This window comes from Vicugna pacos, chromosome 11 (genome assembly GCF_048564905.1).
Source record: "Vicugna pacos chromosome 11, VicPac4, whole genome shotgun sequence".
NCBI classification, from domain to species: Eukaryota; Metazoa; Chordata; class Mammalia; order Artiodactyla; family Camelidae; genus Vicugna; species Vicugna pacos.
In genome coordinates, this window is record NC_132997.1 from 59,832,009 (window position 1) to 59,853,028 (window position 21,020).

Sequence of the window (21,020 nt, forward strand, 5' to 3'; positions counted from 1 at the left end):
AAGTACTGACTTACGAATACATCTCACTGGCCTATGTGCATATCCAAACAATTACTGTTTGCTCTTGTTATTCATTTAATAATTAAGGGATGATTGTGGGGTGGAGGCAGGGGTGTAAGTATAAAAGCCTTCTGGACTTATGTGATATTTTAAAGTGGTGTTTCACTTTTCAGGTGGATTTTTTTTTCTAAGCTATTTAGGGAACTTATCAAAATGCCTGTGGCCAATATTTTATGAGTTTGCTTAGGAGATAAAGCTGCCAAGCTTACTGAAAGTTGTAAGTTGACATTGCTACTTGTTAATGGGTGCATATTCCTGGGAGGTCAGACTTTCAGATAAGCTGAATTACTCCAGTAGTATATCTGGCAACAAGATCCAAACTAATGGCCAACCCAATAGCAACAAAGTGATTCCAGATCAAATTAAATCGAGCTGGATGTTTACCCAACATGGTGTAAGGAAGCATTGCCAGGTAAGAAATGTGAATCACGGTCTAGGAGGAGGCTGGCTGGAGTCTGAGGACATGGCTAAAGTTGAATTGGAGAAGAAGTAGAAAAAAACAGAAGATGGAAGATCCAGAGCAGTTGGAAAGCAGTTTAAAGGACCTGACAGCACCTCCCACAAGTGTGGGAGGGAGTGTGAGAGCAGGTATGGCAGCTTAAAGGACAATAGGTCCTACCTATACTGTATTTTTTTGTAGAGACACTCTAACAAGGTGACAAGCCAGACCATCTGGTTTTGAATCCTGCCCGTGTCACTCACTAGATGTCTGGTGATGGATAATTTACCTAACTGTTCTGTGAAATGAACTGTTAAGCCTCAGTTTTCTGAACTGTAAAATGGAGGAAATAATAGTACCCATCACATCAGGTTACTGGGACTATTAAAGGAGCATACGTGTAAGGCACAAGGCAAGGGCTCTAAAAGTGTTAGCCCTTATAATTACAACCTAGGTTTCCCTTAATGTTCAAATTTATTTGTACTAAAGTTGTGGGAAATGGTACACTGAGAGAGCTGCCCTTGCTCTCACTCAGTCTAAAGAGGAGGGCACACTGAATCTAAACAGATTGACTGTGGACAGTCAAGATTTGAATTAAGGAGTTTTCAGTTGCAACACATGAGCTTGAAGCTAGGTGAGGCAAAATTAGGGAGAAGCATGAATCCCCTGTCTTACTTAGTCTATTCAGGCTGCTATAAAGTGCCATAGACTGAGTGGCTGATAAACAACAGAAATTTATTTCTCACAGTTCTGGAGGCTGGAAGTCTGAGAGCAGTGTGTCAAGGACAGCATGGTCAGAGTCCAGTGAGAGCAGTCTTTTAGGTTGCCTGCCATCTTCTCTCTCTGTCTTCATATAGCAGAAGGGGAGAGGAAGCTCTCTGGGGTTCTCTAATCCTATTCATGAGGGCTCCAGCCTATGACCTAAGCACCTTCCCAAAGGCCACACCTAAAACCATCACACTGAGGGGTAAGATTTCAACTTACGAATTTTAGAGAGATATAAACATTCGGTCTATAGCATTCACCTTCAGTGAAAGAGGTGATGAGAAAAACAACACTCACAGCAGAATTTTTTTTTAAACTGAAAAAAAGAAACTCAAAATCAAAATACTTGAAATATTGTGACCTAGTTGAAAGAAACATGGGCATGAAAAATGATTTTGGGGAAACGATCTTACTCCCCGGTGAACAGGGGTTGATAAGCTAATGCCCATGGGCCAAATCTGGTCTACTACCTCGTTTTGGACTGCTCATGAACTAAGAATGATTTTTACATTTTTGTATGGCTGAAAAAAATCAAAAGAATTTCATGCACATGAAAATCATGTGAAATTAAAATTTCAGTGTCCATAAATAAAGCTTTATTGGAACACAGCCATACTTCATGATTCTTCTCTGGCTTTTTTCACCCATCAAGAGCAGAGCTGAGCATTTGTGACAGAGATTATGTGGCCCTCTATGCCTTAATTATTTCCTCCATAGCCCTTAATAGAAAAAGTCTGTTGACCCCTGGTCTTAATAAGCTAAGTCAAAGCATGAATATATCTCTTACTGTTTCAGGTTCCCTGAACATCAATTAGTATTTTTCCTTTTTGTGATAACATATACTTTAGACATGCACAGAAGTATAATGAGTGCTTTATTTCACTTTTTCCTTTACATTGATGATTTTTAAATTAGGGTTCTCTTTTTCAAGATTAAAAATTATAGTTTTACAGTTTACACAGTTCTGTAAGAGAGCTCTAATTACTCTCCATTGCCCTGAAATAATTCCTGCATCTTTCTAAGCCGTGACTGCATTCTTATGGGATATGGGCTGAAGAAACTAGGGTCCAATGTGGTATTTGATTTTACTGTCCTGTCATATACTTAGCATATCATAGATGTTTTGTAAATAAGTGCTGAATTGCTTTGATTTGTTTCTCTTATAGTTCATGATATTGACAGATAAACTTGGTTGGTGAGCAATGGGGAATTTTTAATTTTCTCAACTTAAGGTCAAAATATAGAACTTTCAAAACACGAAGCCTATTTTTAAGTATCTAATCATATGGCACTTTGTTAGAATTTCTTAAAAGAAATGATGTTTGAGAAGAATATGAATTAGTAGTGAAGGAAAGCTAATGCAGTCCGGAAGTATACCAGATGGTCCTGTTTTCAGTTATCTTGGTTTGTTCTCTGAAGTGCTTTTAGCTTTTGAAGTATGTGCCACTTTTACAAAGATAAAGAAGGATTCAATTTGTCTACTTTTATTACTTCTCAATAGTCAGCAAAGAGATACTTTCTTAGTAGCCACAAAAAGATACTATTCTAGCTGCTGTTACATTGATGTGATGATTAACATTTGCAAGTGAAGACTTTTTTTCTTTGTGGATGAAGGAGTTTAAATATGTTAGGAAGGGACTAGTATGATACCAAAAAGTTTTCTTACAACTCTAAGAGCCATTTTGTTACTTGTAAGAATTTTTGATGGATTTTTACTATAAGCTTGGTATCCTGTTGAGTTTTTGATGTAATTTGGTACAGACCATTTTAAAAATATGATCAGCCTATTTAGACTGGTTTTTTAAATTACAGATCTATTACTTATTTACTGTTTTTTTCACATGGCACTTGTTAGTGATATTTAAATTTTAAAATAATTAAAAAAAATTGAAATCAGAACCATATAAGAATACTGCAAATTGATTGGGCTGATGTAACTTGCCATTCTATTGGTGGTTAGTGTGATCTATGCTTAAAAAATGGAATATTTAGTGTTGCACAAATGTGCAAACCAGGCATGCTTTGTAGTTTTCATACCCTATCAAATTCATTTTACCCTTCTCATAGTTTATTAATATCAACCATTCATTCTGGTGATTCAGCAATAGATTTGAGCTATTAAACTACTATAAATATCCCAAACTAAAATATATCTTTCGTCTCAAAAAATAAAAGTAGACAATTTTTTTTTCCAAAAAGAATCTATATATAGCATGGAGCCTCTAAGTACAAAAAAAAAGTAGTTGCATAAGGTATTAGTTAGAAATATGGGCTCCTGGATTCAGACTGATTGAGTGTGAATCCTACTTACGCCATTTGTAGCTTACTGATCTGTGGCAAATTTCTCAACTTTCCCAGCCGTTGGTCACTTCATGTATGGATTGGGAATAATAATAGGACCCACTCAATAGGATCATAATAAGGATGAAACAAGGTCGTGCAATGTAAAGTGTTTAACACAGTGTCTGAACTACAATGCTAATTTAAAAAATAAATCTATCAGTATTATTGTTGTTACTATCATTATTTTCAATATTCTTGTGATTTTTGAACGCACACATCAATGCCAGTGTAAAAATGAAGTCGAATTCTAATACTAATCATACTTGTCCTGAGAGCCTCAAATGATGAGATTAAGATTAAGCAGTTCTCATTTCCTTTTTAGGTTCAAGTGTTGGACTTTTTATATATGCTGCTCTCCAGAGACTGCTGATTGAGTTCTATGGACTGGATGGATGCCTACTGATTGTGGGTGCTTTAGCTTTAAATATATTAGCCTGTGGCAGTCTGATGAGACCCCTCCAGTCCTCTGATCGCCCCTTGTCTGAAAAAACAGCCCTGGAAAATGTGCCAGATAGATACTCGATTTACAATGAAAAAGAAAAGAACCTGGAAGAAAATATAAACATTCTTGAAAAGAGATACGGGGGTGATGAAACATGCAAGAGCACTTTGGCCAATGGTGACTGCAAACAGGAGAGTCTCGTTCATAAAAACCCAACAACAATGTCTCACACAAAAGAAACTGAAACATACAAAAAGAAAGTTGCAGAACGGACTTATTTTTGCAAACAGCTGGCCAAGAGGAAATGGCAATTATATAAAAACTACTGTGAAGAAACTGTGACTCTTTTTAAAAACAAAGTATTTTCAGCACTCTTTATTGCCATCTTTCTTTTTGACATTGGAGGGTTTCCACCTTCGTTACTTATGGAAGATGTAGCAAGGAGTTCAAATGTGAAAGAGGAAGACTTTATTATGCCTCTTATTTCCATTATTGGCATTATGACAGCAGTTGGTAAACTCATTTTAGGGATACTGGCTGACTTCAAGTGGATTAATACCTTGTATCTTTATGTAGCTACCTTAATAATCATGAGCCTGGCCTTGTGTGCAATTCCATTTGCCAAAAGTTATGTCACATTGGCAATACTTTCTGGGATCGTAGGGTTTCTTACTGGTAATTGGTCCATCTTTCCATATGTGACCACGAAGACTGTAGGAATTGAAAAATTAGCCCATGCTTATGGGATATTAATGTTCTTTGCTGGACTTGGAAATAGCCTTGGACCACCGATTGTTGGTAAGATATTTATCTTTTTAAAAAATGATTTCCTTTTTTTAAAAATTTATTTTTGTGTTTATTTATTTATTTATTTTTAATGGAGGTTCTGGGGATTGAACCCAGGACCTTATGCATGTTAAGCACACACTCTACCACTGAGCTTTACCCTACCCTCTACCCAAGATATTTATCTTAAAGTCAGCCCATTTCACTGCTCTTCTTTGTAACATCTCTGGGCATAGGAGTTCAGGTTGTAATAGTAGCACAGATTTACACAAAATAAATCTGCATGGAATGTGTCCTGGTCATGATTTATTCAAAATCACTTTGATGGAGTTGGAAAAGCCAATATACTTGCTCAGGAATTTGTGTTCATTCTTTATTTGGGAGAAACCCAAAATGCCTTTTTATCCTTGTCCAACTATTTGAGAAATTCTCCTCTTCTAACTCCTCCCAGTAGTCCACTTTGGGAGTAGACTGGGTAATATATATCCTAATCTGAACTGTATATAAATTGAGGAAATTAGAGTATTCATATTCATAGTGTGTCTATTAAGCTCACTTTTTTCTTACTCTCTTTTCAGGTTGGTTTTTTGACTGGACCCAGACCTATGACATTGCATTTTATTTTAGTGGCTTCTGTGTCCTACTGGGAGGTTTTATTCTGCTGCTGGCAGCGTTGCCTTCCTGGGATACATGCGACAAGCAAGTCCCCAAGCCAGCTCCAACCACCTTTTTGTACAAAGTTGCCTCTAATTCCTCTAATGTTTAGAGGAATATTGGAAGGCACTGAAGACTGTTTTCTCATAGCAAAATTTCACTGTGGCTGATCTGAATGAATTTTTTTTAACATATCCTATTCTCTATGTACTGTATATGCAGCCTTTATCTCCTTTTTTTTTTCTCCTTTTCCCTTTTTCCAAAAAGTGGGCCTATTCTGTTTTACTATTATTCATTAATTCTTGACATTGTGAAACTTTTGGCCAGCCTCAGAGGGCTTTCTCCGTGTAAAGAAATGTAATTTCTCTGCAGATTCCATTAGTTCCATTGCAAGGCAGCCAGAAGGGACTCTTCTGCTTTAAAACTGATGCAAGCAGCATGATGAGATATGTGTGAAGGCCACTAGGGACTAAATCACTCTCTTCTCTCTGTTAGACTAGCTAGTAAATAGACTTTGAGCCAGTCAGGAAATGAAAGTGGTTACTAAAAGAATAGCAGTGGAACAAACTGATCATTTTTAAAAATGATATTTTAAATCATAGTCACCAGTTTTCATTATTCTGTTTACCTTGATGAAGCACCCATATGTTTGGTGCCCACTGAGTATAACATCCTTTCAATTCCTAAGGTGTTTGCTGAGATGCAGGCAATCTCCAGGCAGAGGAGTAGTCACTGTAGCCTTTCTTCATGGTTGGCCACTATAGCCTCACTCATTTTTGTTTGTCAGCATCCATTCAGCTGATGTTTCCCAAGAAGTGCTGATGTTACCTGTTTCCAAATTGGAAATGCATATTTAAACCATTCCGTTCTGGCAAATGGGAAACATCCATTTGCTTTGGGCACAGTCGGGATGAATTGCATCTTCTCCATGAAGCATTTGTGTGCTACTATCAGATTTTACCACTGTCAAATTTTAATTCAAGAACAAAACTAAACAGAGTGTGTGTGTGTGTGTGTGCGCGCGAGTGTGCGATGCGTGATGCTGAGTCTGTGTGTGACATGGGAAGGGAAAAATGCAATAAGAAGTTGATACCCTGATTCAACTTTATTTAAGCTAAAGAAAAATGTTCTAAGAAGAAAAATCAACATTTATTAAGTGGACATGTTTCTAAAGAAATGTTTTTTAAACTTTGGTATGCATCAGAATCTTCTATAGATCCTTTAAAAAATGTGGTTGCCTGGGTACCACTAGTAGAGATTTTAATTTTGTAGTCTAGACTGTGGGCTAGGCGTCTCTATTTTTTAATGAACCCTTTAGGTGGTTCTGAGAGTACAATCTGTGTTGAGAATGACCATTTTAAGACTGGCAATAGAGAACCATTTCTTGTCTTAAATAAAAAACAACTACCCCCCCCCACCAATAAACCATGGAGGTGAGGGGTTTTTAATGAATAGACAAGTTTGGTTCTTTAAATAGGAGGCACTCTTCCCATTGTGCCAAAATTGTCTTTTCATTTCTTTTGAAATATGTTAAGATTATTTTATATTCCTATGCTGCCTTTCTTTGAAGGCTCCTGAAGCACTTTATAAGCATGAATCCCCACCACACCTCAGTGAGGTAGGTCAGTAGTGCTTTTCTATGCAGTAAACCTGGAGTATGGGGAATTTCATAACTGAGTGAATCCTACTCAGTAACGCAATAATGGGACTCCAAAGCGCCTTGACTTCTGCTCCACACTCAGATGTCTGGAAAGTTTTCTGTACCTCATTCTTTAGTCACTGTCAAGGTTAGTAAGTAAAATATAAGTGACATTCAAAAAAATTAAACTAAATATTTTTGTATTAAAAGTTCTTTTTTGCCAGTATCACGTTCAGGAAATCCAGTAACCTTTTCTTAACTTTTATGATGTCCCCACTTTCATCAATGTTGATAACTGTCCAAGTGCATCTTCACCATGTCTACTAATGTCATCCAATGTGTGCATTATCTGTTGTCTAGGGAATGAATTTCAATTCACAATAAAAGATTTTTTGTTTGTTTTGCATCGGTTTGGTTGCTTTTTCTTTTCCTAGCCAGTCCCCCTTCCCCCAAATTACACTGACACTTCACTTGAATGTAAAAAGCTAAATTATTTGATTTCACGTCAGGTTCAGAATCTGGTGATTGGACATTAGCATATTCAAAAGTCAGTTTGCTAAGCTATTTTGTCCATTGCCTTCCAAAAAGATAAAATGTTAGTCCAACAGAATCCTTTTGAGGAAAGGGGGACAGATACCCCTTTGGGATTCTTAATACTGATCTTGCTAATCATTAATGGAATTCTTGGAATGTTCCAAGCACATTGTATTATTCATCCCTCATAACAGCCCTGTAAAGTGAGGATTATGATCCTCATGGTATGGTATAGGACATGATTGTCATGATATGGACCACAGAGACAAGTAATTAACTGAGGCAAGAGGAGAAAGTTTCTGGCAAACTCTTTGATTTCTAACATAGCTAGGAAATGGGGCCTAGCTGAGATGATTGCTGGAGAGCCAATTCTTTAGTGAAAAGAGAAGTCATGTTTATATAAATAATTACTCATGACTTGCTTACTTCCTAGGCATGTAAAAAATCCATTTAATAATGAAATGTTATTGATTAGAATATAATCTTTCTTTTGTGACTCAGAAGATATTTCTTGACATTCCAAGTGCCTGGGGCTGAGCTGGGGAAATGTATGAAATAAGAAAATTTGTTAGGGACCCTCTTCTCTGACTTTAACCCCTCCTCCCTTTCTGCTTCCTGCCCCCTCACCCTCCCCACCCCACCATCCCTCTCTCTGATGAGCCTCCTTGGAGCCAGTTGGTGATCTGATTTTCTCTAGGGCGACTATGGCTTCAAGGGAGAAGGTTCAGGCATCAACTTTTAAAGGCTCCATGAGGAACAATTCCCAAGAATCAGGAGTTCCTTCACTGGGAGGTTATGACCGAGTCTTGTGTCTATGGTCTTGTGCTGGCCGGAAAGTCCTGTGACTTCAGATAACTTCAGCTTCTAGCCATCATTCTAGGATTATCTCAACTCAGGACGTTACAGGAAATGAAGAGCTCTGTTTTGAATAAAATAAAAGAAGATCTCCTTTTTTATTTCACTTAGAAGGACTATTATATTGAACACATAAAATACACCATTTACATTAGCAGCCCCTAACAATTTCTGCTTCGTTAGTAGCAATCTTGGGACCTTTCGCTTTCCAGTCAATTGTGTCTGAAGAATGCCAGTAAGCAGTTTAAGCACAATCAGTTACAATGATCAAAGATCTAGGAATACATGGACAATATAAGGAAAGATAGTGGACATACTTATTAAGGTTGTGATTTCTGGCTTCAAATCCTAGCCCGGTTCCTGTGGTTGACAGATTGTCAGCAAATTATTTAGCGTCTCAAAGCCTGTTTCCTCATTTGTCATACACATCACAGGGCGATTGTGGGAGTTAAATAAGATAACCCACGTATATACCTGGCACACGTTCAGTCTATATCTGCTATTATTATTTTTGTTGTCATCATTCTTTAGCGAGTACCCGGGGGAAGTATCAAGTGTTCCCTGGGCACAGGTGTGGGGTAAATGTTTGCATCTGAGGGCCTCATTTAGAAGAAGAGTAATGAGCCTCTGTTATTTCTAACTTGTACAGCTGTCACAGCTCCTGCCCCTCAAGCATGTTCTTGTCAAAAATCTTTTCTCCTTAGGGGTTCATGACTCAGTACATTTTTCTGAAATTGCCATTCAGAAGCTCTGACACAAAACCCAACAAAATCCATGCTGTTCCTCCACAAATCAAATAGAATCAACTTTGTAAATTGGTTTGCTCTGGGAATTTCAACTTTTATTTTTTTTCTTAAGAACTTGTCACCCAAGCTGCTTGGAAGATGGGAGTGAAATGGGGCAAAGCAAATGCTCCTATTTGTTTATGGAGCACTAATTGGCTTCAGCTCAGGGCCCTTACCTCACTGCCTCTGCAATATGCCTTTGAGATGTGCCCTTGATGCAGTGTTAATTCCTTGCCAGGTCTTCTGGGATTCTATTTCCAGCAGGTCTCAGTCACCTTGGTTGTTTTTTTACTATATGCATTCCTTGTCCTAAAGAGTTATTTACTTTCTCTCCCTTCAAAAACAAAAGGTATACGTTCTTTAAAATGTCATCAGTTTTTTCTAAGTGCCAGTCGAAAGCCTTTGGTAAACAGCATGTTTTCGAAAAAGAATAACTGTGGTCAGCGTGCTGAGCTGTGGTAGGTCACCTTAAAACTCCATAGCCACGGAGATACGCCTGTTTTTCCTTCCCCGAAATGTTCCCAGTGTGATAGGGCGAGTTGTTATTCCTCCAGCTTAGTTCTGAAAAAACTCCCAAATAGCTACAGCTGTAATAGGGCATTTCTAAGACTAGCCCAGTGGACTCTAGCATCCTAAGAACAAAGGAGACCAGGTAGGACTGACTATATCAACCTCCAAGGAATGATGGACCAGGGTCAGCAGCTCATTTGCATACAGTCGCTAAGGCTGCTGGGAGGCTGTTATTTGGGAAAGTCCTGAGACAAGATCCCCTCCTAAGGGAAGTGCATCTCCCTAAAGGTCATGTGTGAACAAGGGCCAGGTGGAGGAATCATCTGAGGCCAATGACAGTGCCATGGTGCACACAGAGGAGGGATGAGCTCCGGTCCCTGGACAGAAATGTAGACTGTACATTTGTTTGATGAAATGGGACCTTCCTCTGCTCAAGACTGAAAATGACTATAATTTCCAAGGGGCATTTTAGCAGTCACTAGCTGAGAGGCACAGGCAGGGACAAGAACCCCATGCCTTGTTCTCAAAACCCTGGAAAGAGGTGTGAATCAAGGAAAGGTGAGAACAGAAGCGTCAAGGAGCCCCAGCAGCCTCCTCTGACGGGACTAGGAACGGATGTCCCAAGGATACATGAGAGAAAGTGTGTGTGTGTGTGAGAGAGGGAGAGGGAGAGAGAGAGAGAGATTGGGGGAGGGATGTGTCTTTGTTATCTCAGCATACAGCCCACGGAAGCAGCTGCTATGAAACATCACAGGAAGACTTTGTTTCAAGAAATGGGGCAGCCCAGTCTTTTCAGAAAGACCTGCAGTTAGGCAAGAGGAAGATTCCTTTCAGCTGGGCTTCTTCAGGGAGTTGGCGGCAGTCGTCCTTTGCGGGTTATTAGCGTTGCCTGAGAGGGATTCGCCTAACCCCGCCCTCCTCAGGGAACGTCGGGAAGGGGGCGGGCTCTCGGCAGAGAGGCGGCGCCAGCTGAGAGCCCGTGAGCTGTGAGCCGGGCGGCCCTGTGAGCAGGCGCGCGCCCCCAGGAAATCCGGCGGGACGCGGAGGGCGGCCGTCACTACCTGGGGCCAGGTAAGTTGGACGGCAAGGACAAGTGGTGACGAGAACACAGTGTGGCATGGCAGGGCGGCAAGGGGAAGAGTGGGATGTGGGGTCCCACAAACCCGGCTTTGACCGCCTAGCTCCCCAGTCTCACCAGATGGGTCATCTTGGGTTCGTTAAACTCCATGAGCTCAGTTTTTGTTAGTGGTGAACTGAATTGTCGGAAGGTTTATGAATATAGACAGCACTGAGTTCCCAAGAAGGCGAGTCTTTCACGTGGGAGCCTTGGAGCACGGTTCTTCAGAGGAAGTGGGCCTGAAAGCCCCGGAGTTCCCTCCGTTAGCGCTCAAGTGTTACTCAGCACAAATTCCTCTGATGGGCAATACTGTTACTACCTTCTGGGAAACAACTCCTGTCGGGAAAGCAAGAGGGAGGGGCCCGAGGAACGGGGAGGGGGGGGGGAGGGCGGGGCGGCTGTCCCGGGGAGGGGGGCGGAGGGCGGGGAGGCTGCCCCGCACAAGGGAGCGCTTGTCTGGGCCGGGATCTGCCCTTGGTGGCTGTGTGACCTGGAGCAAGTCATTCTGGCTGGTGCCGCCCTTTCCACCGGCTTTCCCTCGCCTTCTCTGTGGTGATGGCTCCCACGCCTGTATCCTGATACTGAACTTCCCCGCTGAGCTGGGGCTGTTGTGCCAGGAGGGTCAAGGGGCTGTCCGGAAAACACTTAAGAAGAAGAAACACTACTTAATTTTAATATGTGTGAAGTGTACAGTGGGTCGTAGTTTCTAAAAATCTATAAATTACTCTTAACGCCTGCTCCCATGAGTGGTATCTTAGTGAACCCCAATATCATAAAAGAAGTATATGGCAAAATAGTAGATACAGAATATATATGATAGATTGGATTCTTGTCTCATCTGGTTATTTTTGAGCTGTTGTTCTGCAAACAGTTGTGTGTGTGTGTGTGTGTGTGTGTGTGTGGTGGGGGGAGGGTGGGGGGGATGTTATCAGTACCAGGACCTGTCCTAGATGCTAGAAATACAAGAATAATTAAGAAAGCCTCTTGCCTTGAAGAGTTCATGGTTTAATAGGAGCTACAAATCCAATTAAGTATAAATGCAGAAACCACTATTAAAAACTTACTTGTCAATTTATGTATCCATTCAACAGATTTTTATTTAGTACACACCATGTGCCAGGCACACAGGCATTGAGGTAATGGTGATGAGCAGGACGGACATAGTCCTTGTGTTCACAATGATTTCTTAAAGCACAAATTGGATCCCATGGTACTCTAGTATTTGTTTTCAGATCAGTTTTCTCTGTGAGATTGTCCTGGGGGGGAGAAAAGGTATCTGTGTTTGTTGTTGTAGTGGATGGTGGTGTGCATCCAGATATCCCTGCAGGACCCTGGCGCTCACTCCCTCAGGGGCCAAGCAAGATTGGCTGCTGAGGGCTCACAGCCGAGTTGCACTCTGGTCACTGCCTTCAGCTAAAGAGATGACACCCCCTCCTCATGGGAAGCCAGACTCCAATGACCCTGGTCTCAATGACTGATGAAGGGACTCTTTGATCAATTGGGACAACTCTGAAGTGCCATCCTAGTTGTAGAACTTTCTTTAGGAGCCGAGACCTCTGTTGCAATTACATCACAGCTCAACTTTTCCTTCTGCCCACCTGCTTTCCCTGCTCTCTTACTGGTGTTTTTCTGGAAAGTGCTGTCTAATGAACTTCCAGGAAACCTGAGTGAAGACTCCTGCGATCCTGATACAATAGGATAATTCCCTGCATGCAGGCTCATCAGAGCAGAGGGGGAAGGGAGCCATCTTTCTTGAGGGCCTATATGTGCCCAGTATTGTTCCAGACACTTCTCAACCATCTCTTGTCCTAAGTTCCAAAGACTATGGCAAAGATTGGATGTCATCAGGCAAGACTGGCTGCTTGACTATCAAGATGCCACAAAGATGCCTTTTAACTTGGTCCATTTAAAGTCTGGGTTTCTCTTGGCAGGTCCAGATTCTTCACTTCTTATTCCCTCAACACATATTAACTGAGAACCTACTATGTGTCAGACACTCTCCCAGGTACCAAGGATGTTACTGTGAGCAAGGTAGACAAGGCTCTGGACCTTTTTGAGCTTGTAAGGGCCCCAGAGCTAGTTGGAGCAGAAGCCTCAGATCTTATGGGAAGCTCTGCAGCTGGGATGGCCCTTCAGCTTTGTCCCAATTTAGTTAGGTCACCTCTGACTCACATTAAGATGCCTCCCCCCCAAATGGATATAGGGCCAAAATGCCAATGTATTAATTTGTGAGAACTTCCCAGTTGACTAGCTAGTCATCCTTTCCTGGTAGGTAAGTCCAAGGGGAAGCTAAGTACTAATCTGAAGGTGTCTGAGGTTCCTGAGATCAGGGCCATGGCGGTGCATTGAATGATGTGAGGGTTTAATAGCGTGATGAGAAAACAGCCTGGTTCAGCTTTCACCACTCTGAGGCACTGCCTCTGGACCATGCAGAGTTGGGCGTGGACAATTTTTGCTTCCATGGCAATCCTTTTGTAAATGCACCATGGCTGACCAACCCCTGTTCTCTCCCCTGATACATTAATCAGGTTACAGCCAAGTGCTACTGGTTAGAGACCACTGTGCGAATATCTGCTCAGAGGCATGATGTTTGATTCATATTTTATTGCTCAGAAGGCAGTCTCCTTGGGCAGTGTCACTTACGCTGAAGGAGTCACCATCACCAGGGGACAGATGGGAAACCGAGGAATCAAGTGAATTAAGCCATGTGCTCAAGGTCACCCTACCAGTGTCTCAGGTCCAGACCCAGCTCCTGTCTGTTTTTGGAGATGGGAAGGTGGAAGCACATTCAGAAATGACCTGACCCAACTCCCTGACCTCACAGAGGAAAACACTGTGGGCCAGAGAGAGGCAGGGTCCAGAACTGAACTCTCCTGTTTCACTCTTTACACCTAGAAGTTCATGACATCACTCCCTCCCCTTGAAAACAAACAGGCATTTAATATGTAACCTGAACTTTATTACTAGTAAGAACCTTCTTCTGCATTGTTCAGTGTGGTAGCCACCAGAAACACGTAGCTACTGAGCACTTGAAATAAGACTATCTGAATTGAGACGTATTGTAAGTATAAAATACACACTGAATTCAAAGACTGAGTACACACAAGAAAAGTAAAATACCCACTCATAGTGTGAAATATTGAGTATAGGTTTAATGATTATTTTATAATTAGAGAATATTGTGGTGATATTAGGTTAAATACATTATTTAAATTAATTTCATCTGTTTCTTTTTACTTTTTTAATGTGGTTACACATAAGGCTCATATTATATATTTATTGGGCAGTGCTATTCTAGGTATTGTCATCCAAAAGCATATTTTAAAAATCTTACCACACATTATAGTTGATTGATATGAAGCTTAAGTCTTTTTTAAATTTAAGATATTTCTTCAATTTATTTGTTAAGGAAATCAGATTATTGGGCTTGTACACTTTCCCACATTCTGGATTTTGCTGGTTGCACCCTCCTGGTGTCATTTAATATATTTATTTGTACCCTGTATTACCTGGAAAATGGGTGTTATAGCTAGAGGATTGGCCAAATTCAGGTTTACTTGGGTAAGAAAAAATTCATTGATGGGTCTGTACTTCCATCAAGATGCACTAAATATCTGGTTGCTTCATTTTTTTGTTGTTAAGAGTGAACAGTGGGTTCGCATGATCATCTGTTATGCATTTCTCCATAATACTTTCCTCGTATAATGGCTTTTGTCTATTTATGATCGTTGCTTGTGTGCATTATTTCATTAGAGTTTGCAGAATGGTGGTATTCTGTCATTCCTTCATTTATTAGCTGACATATCTCTGTAAAGAGATGATTTTCCTTGTCAACTATCAATTTCCCCAAGGAAAGGAGGGCACAAGAAAAGCAAGACATGCGTTTGATTCTTTCTCTTTATTTGTCAGTTTCAGAAAAATAGGTTGGTTTTCTGGCATCCTCTAAATGTCACCAATGAGTTCCCCATATTGCCTTGAAAGACGAGCTCATTATGAACTCATGGATTTAAAATTTGGAGTGGGGGTGGTAGGTTTCTAGCAATTGCAGTTTTTTCTTTTTGGATGCTCAGATGTTCCCATCAAGTTGACTCCTGAGTCCTAATGACACAAACTCAATAGTCTTTGCTTGTTTCTTTACTTCTTGAGATGACACAGTTTTTTAGGCTCATCCTGTACATTTTATGCCCAGACCTGGAGTCAGCCGTTCCTCCTAGGAGCCCTGTGGGGTGTTTTTAGATCACAGTCTAGGCACTAGTGGTATTCATCACTAGTGAGTTGGCGATTGTTCCTATGAAATAGGTATTTTTGTTTTTTCAACAGAAAATGCATTATGAGTTAATGCCGATCATTCCAGTTTAAACTGAGGATTATGTATTTTTACCTAACTTCATTGATTTTACATTTAAACTCTATTTGATGTTGAAAATCCTCATTTTCTAATGACGGTATTTGTTCTATCCTACCATGTATATAACATTTCAAAATAATGATATTACTATTATTATGACTAACATGATTAGTGAAAACACTTTAAATTTTTTTTGCAGCTGTTTTTGCCCTTAGAGTAACCTATTCAGGATGCAAAATTAGACTGTTATGTTTTAGTCCCTTATAAATTCTGTGTGATTAAATCACGTGGCTTACAGGGATTATCACAAGTTGATACTTAGATTTCTTTGTGCAGTACTAATATGCATTTCTCCTCTTTTGAGTGAGGTTGAGCATCTTTTCATATGTGTAAGGCACATTTGAATCTCTTTCTTTGTAAACTCTTTCTACAGGATTATTGGCCATTTTATTCTCTGTTTTTAGAGACTATATATTAGGGATATTTGCCCCTTGTACTGAAAGTTGAAAGTAATTTTTCCCAGTTTGTCATTTTTCTTTTTACTTTGTTTATGATATCTTCTGCTATGTTGAAGCTTTTTAATATTTAGGTTTGACTCTTCTTTTATTGGATATTTTCAAATTGATTTTAAATAAGAATTTGTGTATTTTAGATATTAGCTATGTACATGTTTTTGCATTTTTATTTACTTATTCTTATAATTATAACATCAAGTTGATGTGTTATGGATTGAACTTTATGAACACTTCCATTTATGCCTTATAAGTTTTGTCATACTTAGGAAGGCCTTCACAACTTTAAGATAATTTTTATTTTTTTATTTTTGTTTTGTTATTGAAGTATAATCAGTTATAATGTGTCAATTTCTGGTGTACAGCACAATGTTCTAGTCTTACATATACCTACATGTATTCATTTTCATATTCTTTATCATTAAAGGTTTTATAAGATATTAAACATAGTTCCCTGTGCTATACAGAAGAAACTTTTTTAAAATCTATTTTTATATATAGTGGCTAACATTTGTAAATCTCAAATTCCCAAATTTATCCCTTCCCACCCCCTTTCCCCAGTAATGATAAAATTGTTTACTATGTCTGTTTTGTAGATGAATTCATAGTGTCCTTTTTTTTTTTTGATTCCACATGTGAGCAATCTCATATGGTATTTTTCTTTCTCTTTCTGGCTTACCCCACATAGAATGACGATCTCTAGGTCCATTCATATTGCTGCAAATGGCATTATTTTATTCTTTTTTATGACTGAGTAGTATTCCATTGTATAAATATACCACAACTTCTTTATCCAGTCATTTGTCAGTGGACATTTAGGTTGCTTCCATGTCTTGGCTATTGTATATAGTGCTTCTGTGAACACTGGGGTGCATGTATAAGATGATTAATCTATTGGACTATCTTTGGGTACAAGCTATAGAATATGGAACTAAAGATTGTGAGTATATTAAGAATATTTATTATTTCATATAGCAAAAAATCTGGAGCTAGGAAAATCCCAGCATGTGTTAATTTTGTAGCCCAACAATGTCATCAAGGACCAGCCTCTTTTGTTTTGTAATCATAAGCATAATAGTTACCCTCTTAAACTGAATCTTCTCCTTCAGTCAGCCACCACTGTTCCAGGTATCATATGCAAACAACTACCGACCTACAAAATAGAGGTATTTCCTCAGATTTCAGGTTTTGAGAGCATGGAAAATCATTCTCAAGAAGCCCTGCAGCAAGTCAAGTCTGAATTGTGTCTTTTGCTCATTTCCAACATAATCATTGGCATTGGAGATAGAATTGGCAACAATGGCTGATGAAGATTTAACCCTGGTACTGGAGAAAAGCCTGAAGCAAATGATGATCACATAGCTGAGCAGGATCTGGATTTTGTGAGCAAGGAAGAAGGAAGGAATCACTATTGTGGAGCCACGCTGATTTGTTTCTTACATATAAATCTTTGATCACCTAAAATATGTGTTTGTGTAAGCAGCAAGTTAGGGCTCAAGCTTATTACTTTTTCCAAAACAGCTAGTTAAATGTCCTACTTATTAAATAACTTATCTTTTTAATCAGCTATCTTCTGACAGTTTCTAAGAGGAAACATTGAGGAAAATCTGCTGATACCATGGGAATTTGGGGTCAAGATTTTTCAGTTCACTACCTCATGTAAAACTCCTTGAGACAGCACTTTCAAATCACATTGCTCACACACACCAAATCAACAGTGTGAGAACCTAATGGATGATGTTCTCTGACCATCTAAAATCTAGACGAATAGTACTGACTGCCACTTAAAAATCATGCCTCCTATGCTGAGATGTCACACGATGTGCTAGCTTTTAAAAAAAATTGAATGCTTAAGTATACCTGTATCTTATTTATTATAAAAATAACTAAATGCCCACTCTGTGCCAGCCACATGATGTCGTTAAAATGCTTAGATTTTAAGAAAGAAAGGCAAAAGCAAATAGACTCGTGTGTGTGCATGTGTGTACCATTATATACTTACAATGGAAGAAAAGCAGAGAAAGATGGATGAGAGTGCCAGGGCATGGGAGTGTTTTTAAGTGTGATTTTAGAGAAGTTTCCACTAGGAGCTGACATTTGAATAGGACACGATGCAAATGAGAGAGCAGGCTCTGCAGCTGTCCCGGGAGGAATCGGGTCTGCAGAGAGGAAGCAGGTGCTGAGGCCCTTAGGCATGAGCGTTCTGAGGACTGGTGGGTGGAGTACAGTGAACTGAAGAGGAGATGAGAGCAGAAGTGAAGGAACTTCTGAGTGTTCACCCAGGGCCTTCCAGGCCTTTGTAAGGATGCTGGCTTTTCCTGTAAATAAGGTTGAGACAACTCTAGTGATGGGAAAGTAGGGAGAGAGGGAGGGAGGGAAGAAGAAAGGGACAGATATGAATCATGTTTTAAGAGGATCATTCTGGTTTCTGTGCCGACAATGGACTATAGGAAGACCAGGTAGGAAGCAGAGGGATGATGTAGAGAGCTGTTGGAGAGATTCAGTTGAGAAATGACTTAGAATAGACTAGAGGTGATGAGAAGTAACCAGATGCTGGTTATACTTTGAAAGTATAACAGAGCTAAGAAGATCTATTGACATGTTTGGTGTTGGGTGTGAGAGAGACAGCATAAGGATGATTCCAAGGCTTGTGGCTATCAGTGGAAAGGATGGAGTTTCCATGTGCAGAGATGTTTTGCAGGTTGTAAAATAAGAGTTCTGCTGTGGACAGGTCAAGCTTGAGATAGCTGCTCTGCATTCATGTGGAGCTGCTGAACAGGCAATTGGATGCACAGGCACAAAGTTTAGGGCCATTGCCTGTACATTTGGAGTTACCAGTCACGTGGAAAGGATTTAAAACCACACATTGCAATGAGATCTCTAGGGAGTGAGTGTAGCTAGAGAAGAAAAGGGGCAAGGACTCGATCTGGGTGTTCTATATTTAGAAATTCTGAAGATGGAACCAACAAAGGAGGCTGAACAGGAGCAAGTCTGTATGATAGGAGAAAAAAGAGAGAATAGTGTCCCTGAACCCAAGTGAAGAAAGTGATTCAAGGAAGAGGGAGTGATCAGCTGTGCTAAATGATGCTGACGGGCCAGGCAAGGTGAGCACTGCAGATGCGTTGTTGCCTTGAGCCGCCTGGAGATCCTTTGCTGATCTTGATAAGCCTTTTGGAAGAGCACTCAGCACACTAGGGTCTTATTAGAGTGGATTCAAAAGAGAATGGGGTAAAGTAATGGGAGACCAGGAAGATAAACGACTCTTAAGGAGGTTTATTCTTGCGTACAATGAAAATATTGTTAACTCTGTTGTCTGACTTGAGAGCAAAATTACTGTTTGTGTCTTTATGTGAGCTTTAAATACAGGGCCAATTAGTTTTGCTTTGTTTCATGGCCAGAAACAAATTCCTGACTTTGATCATGCATGATAATACCTCTGGGGTTGACCTGAGAGAGTGTAGACAAATTGTTACAAACTCATCCACAGTCCTGGAGAAACACCTTGAAAGGTCTGTCTGACTAATGGGTGACTCCTGGCCATCTTTGATATGAAAGTTGTCTCTACCGTGAAGTAAACTGGGACAAGACATTCCAGTTGGATGGCAGGTGCTCTGGATTAGGGTGGAAAATAACCACCTTTGATTGTACAGCACTGCCTGGTTTACAAGATGCTTTCTTATCTAGCATCTCATTTGATCCTCATAATAACCACGTGATAGAGGCCACAGGTGATGCTATCACCGTTTTACAGAGGAGCAAACTGAAGACTCCAGTGGCCGAGGCACTGCTTCAGGGCATAGGGCTGGGATGAGCACCTGGGACTTCTGACCATCTCTTACTCAGTCAGATTCCACTGGCTACGTCAGCCCTATGGCACTAAGCTCGAGTGATCAGTATCCTAGATCTGCTTCCCTGTGTGATGTGGTTCTGGTAACAGGAGGGGAAAGAAGGACCACTTTGAGCCCTGACCATGGTACTTGAACAGTGAGGCCTCAGTGTCTGGAAGTCATCAATTCTAAGCTCCGCTCTCTTCTCTTGGGCCCTTCCAGATTGTCTGTATTTTTCACAGGTTGTGTCTCAAAGGTTGATGGGCTGTGACAAGACTATCAGATTGTGCTGGATGACATCCACTTCAGTTAAAATCAAGTATAGCTCCTTTTAAAACCAAGAGATTAAAGCATTAGATGAAATGACATATTAGATGACAGGTGGCCCTTCATTTTGTGTTCCTAAAATTATATAACTTCTCTTCCATTTCCAAGAATGTTCCAGAACTAATTTTAGAGAGTGTAGTTCACATATCAGTATTCCTAGTCAAAACATGAAATACATCTATATGTTATGTTGGATAGGAGGGCATTCAAGGGAAAATTTGGAACTGAGGTGGTGGAATTAATGAACCTGAATTTTTTTTTCTGAAATGGATCCTTCCTCCTGTGAGATGTTATTTAAAAAGGCATCAAGGTGAGATCACTAGTTCCTCAAGCTGCAAACCCATGCCGAGTGTCTGAGAGTCTGCAGAATGTGGGGCACTGATCTGAATACTGATTATACAGTAAGGCGCATTTGCACATGCCAGGTTTCATTATTCTGGTTTTTGGGATAACTTCTGGTTTTCTAGCTCTAGACACTTGATGGAATTACCAAGAGCATCCTGAACTCAGGGAGGAGAGAGAACAGATGGAAATTTCTCCACTAATCACACCTGACATGGTAGCCCTGAGGGCCAAGCTCCTCAGTCTGTAGGAAGGAAAGGTAAACAAACTTTAGGAAAATGGGTGGCAGAGCCAGGCCTGTCAATCAGTGGTCTCCCTTCAGCCCAGCAATAAGCATGTATCCAAATAGGCATGTGGGGTGGGGGTGGAAGAGACGGGTAGGAGGACGCATGCACGTGGGAGACCTCAAATCCAATGGGCTACCTTGAAAGTAGTGAATGCACATTTGGTGAGTAAGTGCTGATAGTCACTATTATAGACTTGTGATAATGGATAATGAAGCACACTGTTCACGGACAATTTGGCAATCTCTGTCAACATTAAAATGTACATACTTTTTGATCCAGCGATTTCACTATGAAGAATTTATCCTTTTCTCGTAGATGTGTGCAAAGATGTGCACAAATGCTCATTGCAGCATTGTTTGCAAGAGCAAAGCTGGAAATAACCTCCATGTCTAAGAAAGGGACCTAATAATTGCATTATATTATTGATACAGTGAATCATAGTGCAGCC

The 21,020-nt window shown here is 40.2% G+C and overlaps 2 protein-coding genes across 5 annotated transcripts in view; both read left to right on the forward strand.

Moving 5' to 3' along the window:
• Window positions 1-7,502, forward strand: part of SLC16A9 (solute carrier family 16 member 9) — a 45,799-nt gene extending 38,297 nt beyond the window's left edge. For all 3 annotated transcript variants that reach the window (XM_015243383.3, XM_031682491.2, XM_015243384.3), the window contains exons 5-6: window positions 3,930-4,847; window positions 5,414-7,502. In XM_015243383.3, the coding sequence (XP_015098869.2) occupies window positions 3,930-4,847; window positions 5,414-5,601 (1,106 nt within the window). In that variant the 3' untranslated portion in view covers window positions 5,602-7,502. The remainder of the gene's footprint in view (window positions 1-3,929; window positions 4,848-5,413) is intronic.
• Window positions 7,503-10,813: 3,311 nt separating this feature from the next.
• FAM13C (family with sequence similarity 13 member C) overlaps window positions 10,814-21,020 on the forward strand; it is a 344,617-nt gene continuing 334,410 nt past the window's right edge. For both annotated transcript variants that reach the window (XM_072971482.1, XM_072971483.1), the window contains exon 1: window positions 10,814-10,883. The gene's annotated coding sequence lies outside the window, so the exon portion shown is untranslated. The remainder of the gene's footprint in view (window positions 10,884-21,020) is intronic.